At 33.8% G+C, this 12692-nt stretch overlaps 1 protein-coding gene across 1 annotated transcript; it reads left to right on the top strand.

Annotated features, from left to right (window-relative positions):
* Positions 1-3703: 3703 nt before the first annotated feature.
* On the top strand, positions 3704-5573 carry LOC115985534. The gene is made up of 4 exons (XM_031108475.1): positions 3704-3808; positions 4076-4643; positions 4719-5301; positions 5390-5573. Exons 1-4 carry the CDS (start codon positions 3704-3706, stop codon positions 5571-5573), a joined length of 1440 nt encoding a protein of 479 aa, XP_030964335.1.
* The last annotated feature ends 7119 nt before the right edge of the window (positions 5574-12692 follow it).

Below are 12692 nucleotides of genomic sequence, written 5' to 3'. Positions count from 1 at the left end.
AACCTCAGTCCAATATATTGACATCTTAACAAACTCTTAAAACTTATGTTTTTCCTTGTGGCGGATAAGCATGTTTATATAGGAATTTTTGCCCTGCCTTTAATCTCTATGGTTGTTATTTTTATCCATGTCCAAATTTTTCTACACTTATCAGCTGCAAATTATCCATAAATAAACACTTACGTGACTATGTAAATTTCTAAATTTTGACTAGGACTCGGTACTGGTCGATTTTTATCAAATCTTATTTTTAGGCTTTGCTAACTCCAAATTATTAGGGATTGTAGGTTTGTTAAAAACCAATAATGTCAATGCTTTAAGATTTATTTAACAAATTTTAGTAATGCACACAATATAATATTTTTACAAACTATTGACATGACAAATTCTCAATAGTTTTCATTTAGGGTCATTTCTAACATCACATTTTTACTTATCAATAATCACCCACTATACTAGCAGTTTGTAAAAATGTTTGTGGTTTTAGCATTTTTCTTTTGGTGAATAGCTCAAATAGATGCAGATAGGGATACAAATTGGAGGGAGCTTAATCACTTCTTTTAGGCCTAAGAGAGAGGAGTAGAGCGAGTTTCAATACTATTATTTAAGGAACTTCCCTTATTTGGGATCCTCAATTTAGATGCACATGCATACTGTCAAATTCATCTGTTTTTAAGGCTTAAATCATAAGGTTAGACATGCTACATTAGTGATTTAAAAACTCCTAATTTTTAGCTAAATTAAAAAAAAAAAAAAAAAACAGTTTTTCTCCCACCTCCACATTTCTCTCTCATATTAGTTGTCAAGTACTAATACAACTTTTTCTTTTTGAATTAAAAAAAAAAAAAACTGTTTTTTTTTTTCCACAAACGTACCATTTTTTTTTTTTTTATCACTAATCTGTTTTTCTCCCACCTCCACATTTCTTTCTCACATTAGTAGTCAAGTACTAATATAACTTCTTCTTAAAATAAAAAAATAAAATAAAACTACCATGAGTAAAACGTATAAACCCAAAAAATAAAAAATAAGAAATCTCATCGCACGTGCAAAATGAATGTAATGAGGCTAGTACTATTTTATGGTTCTTTTAAGTGGTTATGGAAGAATGAAAAGATAAAATTTTATCATGACAGTTAATAATTTGTTATCCAATGATATGGATGTTCTAAAGTGGTTCCATTATATTCTTTTATTAGCATGACAGCTAATAATTTCTTTTCGACTTAGGCTTTGACCTTTTACTTTTCTTATAAAATATTCGAAGTTTAAAATTAAAAAAATAAAATCAAAATCAAAAGCATACTATAATTGGTAAAGCATAAAGTAAAATACAAAATGAGAAGTAGCGAATTTGTATTCTTTTTGTACCTTTCTCAAGTCTCGACAACACCGATTTGGTTAGTTGTGCTTGCACAGTCAAGTATACTTTCTTTGCACATTTCTTGAAAATGGTTAAGAGATTTAGGTGGGAAAAAGGGTTGGAGCTTTGAGGTAAAAATCAATATATTTTTTGAACCACAAAACAATACACAATCGTTACTCTCTTGTTCTTCTACTATTTATCTTAGAGACCCTCTTCACTGTTTTGGGTTGTTTCATGTAAATTGTATTGATCCATTTAAATTCACATGAAAATTGAAAGTTTAAATCATTTTCTTAAAGAGGTCTTTTAAAGTGAACGTTTAAATCATTTTCTTCAAGGAGTCTTTTAAAGAGAAAGACCGGCATCTCATCAGAAATGCCACCACTCAATGTGATGAAGTCTCCTATAGTTATACTATCCTATGTGCAGCAAAATGGATCGATTCCACAATGAAATTGTTGTTATCAACTAGATCGACTGAAATCAAGGCTATGTTTGCTCTTTTATGCCAAATATAATATTGTATTGCCATTGAAAAGTTTTAGCGTATAAGAGCATTCACAGTAAAGCATCTAAAAAAATCTAGCTTTTAACAACTCAAAACACTACTTTATCTATTTTAATAATTCACTTTATAATACACACTACAGCAAAAGTTTTATGTTAACATTCAACACATTAAAATAATATAAACAACATAATAAAATAATATATCTGACACAATAACTAAAAACTACAACCATCAATACATTAAAATACTATTTTTTGGTTTAACTTTTGAGCTACAGTGTTTTAACTTTTGAGCTACAGTGGGCTGCTATCTATAGCAGCCCACAATAGCTCAAAGTTTTTTTTTTTTTTTTTTTTTTTTTTTTTTTTTTTTTTTTTAACTTTAGCTGCTTTGCTGCAGCCATAGTTCTGGAGAGTTGGTTGCATCTATAGTTTTTGTCAATTTAGCAACCACATTGGGGATGCTCTAAGGCAGCAAGTCTTTAGCTTTTTCCTTTTGGGTATGTTGGCAGGTCAATAGCAAGGTTTTCAGATCCGAACCGTTCATTGAACCGTAAAAGGGAGACGTTCAAGGTTTTTGAGGTTGAATCGAGGTTGAACCGTGATGACGTCATAATTAATTAAAGCCTAAATATATATATTAAATTTATAAAACTAGCAAAATTGACAATATATCTATATATGTGAGGGAAATTTAATGATTTTCAAGCATATATTTAATAATTAAATAAGAAAGTTAATAAAATAAAATAATAACCATGAAAACATTAAAATTTATGATTAATTTTTGAAGTAAATTTGAATATCTTTGAAGGATTTTAATTATAATTTTTTTTATTCTTTGTAAGAGATGGATAATTTAATTAAGTAGAATAAAATTGTAAAAAAAAAAAAAAAATTGCTAGGGGTTGGACCGCACGGTTCTCATCAGTTCGTGCGGTCCAACCCCGGTTTTAGCAGTTCACGGAATTAACAAAAAATCTGGTTCTTTAGCCTTAAAAAACCGGTTTTCATCCCAGTTCCCGGTTTTCACAGTTCGACCTCCCGATCCGGTCCGGTTCTGAAAACTATGGTCAATAGTTGACAGTTGTGTACTCTAGCATATATTATACTTCTTAAAGTTTGAGCTCCTTGTCTCTGTGCATCTATGAAGCACAGACACGGCGCGACGCGGCAATGCGCAAGGGACGCCGCTGCCCGCACGTCGGGCCGCATCATACCATGTGGCTTTTTTTTTTTTAGCTGACTCGCGCTGACGTGGCTCCGACTCAGGCCAATTCGCGCTGAATCGGGCCAACTTGGGCCGTATAGGCCAAAACCGCCGATTCAGGCCAAAATTCAAAAAAAAAAAAAATGGTGCAAAACAACACCGTTTGAGCCAAATATTAAACCCTACTGAAGGCTCACTTCACACAAACACACCAAACTTCAGCTCTCTGCCTCTCTCTCATTCAGTCACTGACTCACTCGTCTCTCACTCTCTCTGTGCTCTCTGCCTCTGTCTCTACTCGCTGTGAGACACTCAGCCAGTGCCGAGTCAGTCACTTGACTCACTTTAGCTAATTCTTTCTTTAGTTCTCTCTCACGCATTCTTAACTCAGGTACCTTTCAATCTTAGTTTGATATTTGATTTCAATGATTTGTGATTTGTGAATCTGTGATACTGATTTGTGAATCTTAGTTTTCAATCTTAGTTTTATTTAGTTAATAGTTATTACTTATTACTCATTGTGAATCTGTGAACTTGAGTTTGATTTATTATTAATTTATTTAGTTAATACTTAATAGTTATTATTTGTAGGTTAAATTGAATCTATTGAATTTGCAATGGATGCAGTTACTAGCACAAAAACTTCATCTCAAGAAGTGCCAAATGCTGAATGTCCTTTTTGTCAATATGTGACTAAAGTAGAAAAACCACCTGGTGCTATCGTTAAAAAAGGTGGAAACACATACTTTAAGTGCAACTATTGTGGTGTAGTTTATTTGGGATCCTATTCCAGGGTTAAGGCTCATTTATTAAAAATTCTTAATAAAGGTATTAAAGCATGCCCTAATGTGACACCGAGCCATAGGCTGGAAATGCAGCGAATGTATGATCAAGTTGAGAATGATAAGTTAGAGAGAGAATAAAGAAGTCGAATTCCCTTACCCCCACCTCTCCCAGGCCATGGGCCTATACCTATTTCCCCATTTCAGAGACAGGAAGGAAGTGATAGTACAAATCCGGTTGATGGTAAGAGGAGGAAGGTGACTGGGATTTCTCCTATTGAGAAAGCATTCCAGAATACTGCTAGACATGAATTGGATAGTAGAATTGCTAGGATGTTTTACACTGGTGGGCTTCCATTTAACTTTGCAAGGAACCCATATTATCGTAATTCCTATGCATATGATGCTACCCATAGCATCCCAGGTTATGTTCCTCTTGGATACAATGCCTTGAGAACAACACTTTTACAAGAAGAAAAAGCTCATATTGAAAGACTCTTAAAACCAATTAAGGACTCTTGGCTTGAAAATGGTGTAAGCATAGTTTTTGATAGATGGTCAGATCCACAAAGGAGGCCTCTTATTAATATTATGGTTGTATCAGATGGGGGTCCAGTGTTTATAAAGGCAATTAATGGGTCAGGTGAGTTCAAAGACAAACATTATATTGCTAGGGTGCTGAAGGATGCTATAAAAGGGATTGGACATGAAAAAGTTGTCCAAGTCATCACTGATAATGCTAATGTGATGAAGTCTGTTGGAGCTCTTATTGAAGGTTAGTATCCTAAAATATTTTGGACACCCTGTGTTGTCCACACTCTCAATCTAGTTTTGAAGAATATTTGTATAGCAAAAAACACTGAAAAGAATGAAGTTATATATGAGGAATGTAGTTGGATTACACGTATTGCTGATGATGCATCCTTCATACGTGTTTTTATTATGAACCATTCAATGAGGCTGGCAATGTTTAATGAATTTAGTCCATTAAAACTACTCCAAGTTGCTGATACTAGATTTGTTTCGGTTGTTGTAATGCTGAAAAGGTTGAAGTTGATAAAAAGATGCCTTCAAGCCATGGCTATTAGTGAGCAATGGGCTTCTTATAAGGAGGATGATGTTGGAAAAGCTCTAAAGGTGAAAGATATGATTCTAAGTGATCTTTGGTGGGATAAAGTTGATTATATCCTAGAATTCACAGCACCTATTTATGATATGCTACAAGTAGCCGACACAGATAAGCCTTATCTTCATCTTATGTATGAGATGTGGGATTCAATGATAAAGAAGGTGAAGGCAGCAATATATCAGCACGAAGGCTTGAAAGATGATGAGTATAGCTCATTTTGGAGTGTGGTGTATGATATACTCATTGATCGATGGACTAAAAATTGTACACCACTACATTGCTTGGCCTATTCCTTAAATCCTAAGTAAGTACATTTATTTTCTATTTTCCTTAGTTCCCTCTTCTAGTAAAACACACGTTTCATCTATATTTGTTTTTTAATCTTTAACTAGGTATTACTCCATTGAATGGCTTTCGAAGAATCCAAAACGCATCTCTCCACATCGGGATCATGAAATTTCTATAGAAAGGAGCAAATGTTTGGATCGATACTTTGAAGATAAGAGTGAATTAAAGGTGGTGAAGTTTGAGTTTGCTGCATTTTTAGAGGGAGGTTTCCTTCACCAGCTGCCTTGACAGATAGGTGGGACTTACTCCCTTTGGTTTGGTGGCAATACCATGGCTCCGCATTTCCAACTCTTCAATCCCTTGCCTTTAAACTTCTTGGACAACCTTGTTCATCCTCATGTGCTGAGAGGAATTGGAGCACATACAAATTCATTTATTCCTTAAAAAGAAACAAAATGGCTCCTGCACGCGCTGAAGATTTGGTATATGTGCATTCTAATCTTCGACTCTTGTCAAGGCACAATGAGGAGTATGTAAATATAGTAACAAAGATGTGGGATATTGTAGGAGACTCTTGGAATGAGAGCGACATACATGGAGGAGCTGGAATTCTTGAGAATGTAGCCCTTACACTTGATGAGCCAGAGTTGGAGGCCATGGTTATTGGGAATGCCAACACTAGTGTTACTACCAGTGAAAGTGAAGTTCAAAGTGAAGCTATTGATCTTGATGATGATGATGCTAGTGTTTGATTGTCTTGTTGATTATCTTTTATTTCGTTTTAGTTTCAAACTTGCGAGCTGTATTCTAATTTCCGAACATCATGGAATGTTTTAGTTTCAATCTTGTGGGTTGTATTTAATTTATGAACATCATGTTTTAGTTATTATCTACTATTGCCCTTAAATTTGGTATATGTTTGTATAATGTGAAAAAGTATGCTTAGCAATATATTAAAAATATAAATAAAAATATTTTTAATAATTTTTTAATTACCGAGTCCCGCCGCACCCGCACCCACCTTTTCCAAAAATTGCCGAGTCCCGCACCCGCACCTGAGTCCCGAAACGCACCCATGCTACATAGCTGCGCGTTGTATTGTAAGAATCTATAGAATTTCTTGCTTCTCAAAAAACTCACATTAGTCAGTGTACAATAGAAAAAGTTGTCAAATTTACATATTTTCTTCAAAAACACCACATATCAGTCCATCTAAAACACAATAAATTTACATTTTTGCTACAGTAACTGCTCAATTTAAAAAACTCCTCTATTAATAATTTCTTCAAAAGATTCATTTAATAAGACTTCTTTAGTAAAAGACTCCTTCATTAACCCATCACCATAACCTAGAACTACAATCCAAAGAAGAAGAAGAAGAGTGGGAGAAAGTTTAGAGGAGAAGTTTTGAGAAGAGAAAGAGTTTGGATGTGGGTAGGAAAAGAAGCGGTGGAGAGGGGTGATAGGCCAAGAAGGTATTGACCCCTTGTGATGAATTAACCAATTAATTAGCCAAGTTACTTAATTAAATTAGCATACAATAAGCGTGGTAGACAAACAAATCACCAACTAAGTTAAAATGGAACAGAAAATAAATTAACACGGTGATTTGTTTATGAATGGGGAAAACTTACACGGTAAAAACCCCACTGGGTGATTTTAAGGTCACCACTCCTGATAATTCACTATTATCTCAACAAGCGGTTATAAGTAAAAGAATCTCAGTACCTTATACCAACCTACAGTTGAACCCTTACACCAATACCCAATTAGACTTATTTTGTAGTAACAATCTTTCCTTTCAATGCACTACTCCCAGTACGTGACTAACCAATTCGATGCGCGAATCCCAGTACGCGGCTTACACACCAACTTGAGAAAGATGTTGGCTGCAAATTTCTTCAGTTCATCAACACGATGAAGATCATAAAGCTCCTTGGTTACAAAACCCTACAGTGTACAAACACAGCAGCTTCTTGAATAGAAAGATGAACTAGGGCATATGTCTCCGGTTACAATATTCTTGTGAAAAACTTTTGCATTGAGGTGCATTAGCTATGACAACCCTTAAAACAATCCTTATATATGTTTAGGGTTGTGAGAAAAGAAGGCTCAAACATCTATACACAGATTGGATGAAAATCATAACTGAAAATTTGATTTTCTTAAATCTCGATAGATACCCTATCTATCGAGCTGCTGTCGAGCATCGAGCTTAAACAGCCTTTTATACCTCAATAAATACTAGTTACCGAGATAGCTGTCGAACTTTAAAATCCAGCACTTCTTCGCTTAATTCTTGGACAGACTTGCATGGTTTTAACATTTGAACTTAAAACTTTGTTTCTTGAAGTATTAAACACATTCTAGATCTACCCAATTACAAGTAAAGTGCATTTTGTTAAAAGATTAGCCAATTCTATATTGACATATATTCCTAACATAATTCACATGTGTCCTAATAAGGGGAGAAACATTTTATTTGAGAAGAGAGAGAGAGAATGTTAAAGAGCTTACAATATTGTAAAGACAGATTAAAAGAAAGTCTTTTTTTTTCCTCTTAAATAGATTTTAATCCCTTTCAAGTCTTATAGATTCTTCATCATTAAAAAATGGGACTTTTAAGCCATCACCATTCTTGTGAGACATACCCATATTGTGCTCTAATAAAGGTTTAAAAACCATTTAAGAGAGATGATAGAAAATCTTTTATATATATATATATATATATATATATATTTATTTATTTAGGTGTCTAGATATAGTATACATATTATATATATATGTGTGTGTGTGTGTGTGTGCGCGCGCACACACATGCGTGCAATAAAATAAAGAGAGAGGGGATCTGCAAGAAATTAAATGGGCTGACATAAAATAAAAGTATTAATAATAAAATCCCTAGATGCCTAGGTGGGATGAGATTTCTTCTCCCTAAGGGTACTTTCTATACAAATCCTAGGTGATGGTCCAATACCCATCTAGGGAAAACAAGCACATTAATATGAACCAACAACAATAATATGAATGTTGAAATAAAGAGAGAGATATATACACAACATGCACAAGAACATAGAAAAAAAATAAAGTAACTATGAACAACAAGCAAGATAAAAGAAAGATTTTATATATATGGAAATGATAATTGTAAGGCAATAAAAGGGGTGGGATGGGTGTAGTTATTAGAGAACTAACCCATCCCTATAGCCTTACCCACAAAACTTACAACAAAAATGGATGGAGTTTTTTGTGGGTTTCCAAGAGAGAGAGAGAGAGAGGAAAGATTTTTTTTTTTTTTTTTGAATTTCTAAAGGTATTTTTCCAGAATTTTCTTACTATTTTCTAATTTTCCTCACTTTGTTCTCTCTATTTTGCTATTTCTTCCTAGAGAGAGAGAGAGAGAGGAAAGTTTTTTTTTTTTTTTGAATTTCTAAAGGTATTTTTCCAGAATTTTCTTACTATTTTCTAATTTTCCTCACTTTGTTCTCTCTTATTTTGCTATTTCTTCCTATTTTTCTCCATCTTTCACTATATGATTTTTTTTTTTCAAAATTTTGGGCCGGGGCGGGGGGTGGGGGGGGGGGGGGGTGTTGATACATTAATGCTAGCCTCCCATTTTTGCTATCCCATTGGCTATTTTTTGTCTTTTTCGGATTTTTGGCTTGTTCTTCGTGTTGCTGTTTGGAGACCTTTCCAAGCTCCGATTTCTTCAAAAATTCTAAATGCACGGAAATCTCTGGATGTCTAGTTTATAAAGGTCTTGACTTCACTCAATTTGGAGCTACGTTCGTTGAGATATCATGCTTGGGAGGAAGGTGATGCAAAGCTAAAAATTCTGTGACGTTTTTTCTTCAAAAATTCATATCTTCCAATCCGAAGTAGATATCATATAGTCCTTTTGTTCAAAATTAGCTAAGACCATGTTCTTCAAGATGGTTCAGATGACTCATTCTAGTTCTTGCCCAATTGGTATAGTTTATTGTGCGAAGTCGAGTAAAAAACTATCATTTTTCCTAAAAAAACAATGAAGATTTCATTTGGGTTTTCAGTATTTTGGTGATATCTTATCCATTTTAACTCCGATTTTGGTGTAATGCCCCAAGTAAAATATATATATATATATATATATATATATGAGGTCAATTTTTGTTTAGACCCACGTGCCCCACCTTGTAAAATATCTCTCCCTCTTGGCCGGGTACCGCTCCCTTTTATCTTGTCCACCTTTCTTTTATTTCACTTTAAAACACAAACATAAAAACGCACAACACTTCTTTCTTTCTCCCTCACACTCTCCCACTGGTCCCCACTCCTATCCACCACCACCACCACCATCTTTTCTTGTGAAGTTTATTGGAAAACTCTATAGGAAAAAGTTAAGGCTCACTCATTTCTATTATTTGAGGCAAAGACTCCTAATCTTTTTTTGGGTTTATAAGCTTTTTCCTAAGGTTCTTTTAATCTAAGCTTTGATAATGATATTCATGTGATTTATAAGCTTTGGAAGTGATATTCATGTGTTTATATGTATGGGTTTGGTCTTGGTGGACTTATTTGATGAGTGGGTTTGTACGGTGAAGATTTAAGGGTTTTTTCTTGCTAATGTGAAATAATTGGTAAATCTAATTTTCATTGTTTATTTGGAGCTAGTGGAGGATTTACATTTGGGGTTTGTAGTGGTGGATATTGTTATATATGTTGTTATTTCATGAGTCATTTGAAAATGGCATGTATATATTGTGGAAGAAATTCATAAGGTGTTAGGATCTCTTATGATAAAGGAGAAGGCTTTGAATGAGATGATTTAAGTCTATAAATTGAGATCTATGCCTTGTAAATTAAATTGCTGATAAACTTTGGACGTATAATACATTATTTGTGAGGTTAAATACTAGGCTCGCCTAATTAAGTGCTTATTTGGCAATTCTTAATTTATAACTAGATACAAGTTCAAGCATTATGCTTTATGCTTATTGTGATAGGTTTGCTTGATATTATTTAGGTTATAGCTAATCTCATTTGGAACTTGGAGAATTAGGCTTTTGTGGGTTGCAAGGTAACTAGCTTTTTAATAGGATTTTTTAGAAAATAACCATGTTGCATAAACGTTATTTTTGGGTCAAAAACATTTTGGAAAATTATTTGTGGGGCTATGTTTTCCTGAAAAGTGTTGTGTTGTGACCCTATTATATATGACTATTTATGAAAAGTGTGTCGTATTTGGTAATGCATATGGGGAAATGCATGATTTCTTAGCTTGGAAAAGATAAGCATCTTTTATAAAATTATTGGGAATGGATTTTATGGATTTATTGCATTATTTGCAAATTCTAAAGATGTTTTATCTGGACTTGTGATATTTGGGAAATTGATAGAAAATCTTAATGACAAAAATGATTTTGGAAAATTTGAGAACTTTGTGAAATGCTTGGATATTAAAAGGTTTTATGAAACTACTTGGAAACAAACAAGTTTCAATTTCATTTAACTGTGAGTTGTATGTTGTTTTTACCCTTGTGCCATGATAGGTGTGATTACCCCAACCAAATGTCGTAGTCTTTGTGACATTGGTATCTTGGCACCCTATCTTTGTGGCAGTTTGATGTCTTGTGGCATAACTTGATGTCTTTGTGGCATAACTGATGTCCCTACGACATACCTAACATCTTTATGGCAGCTTGTCATGTGGCCTTGGGTTGGACTTTCAAGTTTTTAAATGGTGTTTTGATAGCTCACAATATATAGTAGGTAGTTTCATGTTGAAATATTTTGAGAAAGCTTAGTGCTACATTCTTTTAATCATTCTCACCATTTTATTAAGAAAAATGGATTTGCATGATCCAAATCAAAATTCCCAAATTATAACAAGTTTTGTAAAATGTTCATTATCATTAGGCTTGCATTTCCTCCACCCTCCTTAATTATGCTACTTATTGGGTTTTAGCTCATCCCACCCTATAATAGTTTTTTAGATTTAATTAGCTATACCTTGGGTATGGAGCTTACTTCATTGGTAATGATTGGAGTGCTATGTTAAATTTGGAGACTTTTGCTATAAATGGTTGGTGACTTGATCTTGTTATGTTCAACGAGACCTTAATTAATTCTATTGGAGGTTGGTCACTTGAGGTTTGTTAGACTTAGGCATGGTAGGCCTAGAATCAATGTTAAGGTTCCTTATTCTTGATATGATTGTGACTTTGTGTAATCCAATTGGAGTTTTGTAACATATTCATGTATTATGTGGAGGCACACAATTTTTAGTTGTTGTTCATAAATATGTTATAGAGCTCTAACTTGTAATGTGGACATTTTAGTATGGTTTTATATTCTTATACAGTAGAAAAAAAAAAGTAAAGAAAAATCTCCTACAATCTCTCTCTTAATGGTTCTTTTCTCATGTTTTGGACCCTTTTAGGTTTAGGTCATGACAATTTTGGTATCAGAGTTTAGATTATGATTCTATAGACTTTGAAAACCAAAATTGATTTTAATCTAAGTGAGAGCATTAGGGGTTTGATGAATCCTTTATTTGGTACATTTGTTGAAGCTTCCACATGCTGTAGAGTTCTTTTGATCTTGGCTCCATACATTATTTTGTTTTTAGTGCCTTACTGAAAGTTGTGACAAGAGCCTAGAACTTTTTGATTTTAAGTTATCAACTTCTACCCCAATTGGTGATATTATATGGAATAATCTCATGCTCAAGTCTTGTATCTTTTAATCGAGGGTAGAGAGTTATTGGCTAAAATGGTGTTTCCAGATAAGCATGATTTTTATTTATCCTAGGCATGAATCGGCTGTCTTCTTATCATGCTTGTATGCATTTTTAGAGAGAAGAATGGGTTTATGAGGTTATGTACCAACTACCATGATCTAAATTGATTTACCATTAAGAGTAAATATCCTTTGCCTTTGCCTTTGCCTAGCGTTGATGACTTGTTTGGCTAATTGCAAAGAGCACAAGTATATTCTAAGATTCATTTTGTTTTGGTTATTGCTAGTCGAAATTTGGGATATTCCAAAGGTAGCCTTTTGGATTAGGCATGGTCATTACAAGTTCTTGATGATGATGTTTGGATTAAGTAATGCCCCTACTACCTTTACAGATTTGATGAATGTGGCGTTTCATGATTACTTGGATCACTTTATCATTATGTTCATTAATGGTATTTTGTTTTATTCTAAGAGGAAATAATTTGTTTTCTAAAATGAGGAAGTGAGAATTTTGGTTGAATCAAGTAGGGTTGTTAGATTAAGTGATCTCTAAGGATGGAATCACATTGGATCATAGAAGGATGTAAGAATCATGAGAAAGATTTCCCAACATGACTTGGAGTTGGCTATAGTTGCGTTTGCTTGAAAATTTGGAGACACGACCTATATGAGAGATATGATACTTGTATG

This window comes from Quercus lobata, chromosome 4, assembly GCF_001633185.2.
Source record: "Quercus lobata isolate SW786 chromosome 4, ValleyOak3.0 Primary Assembly, whole genome shotgun sequence".
NCBI lineage: Eukaryota > Viridiplantae > Streptophyta > Magnoliopsida > Fagales > Fagaceae > Quercus > Quercus lobata.
The sequence above is the reverse complement of the archived record's forward strand: the minus strand, read 5'-3'. Positions and strand labels throughout refer to the sequence as shown.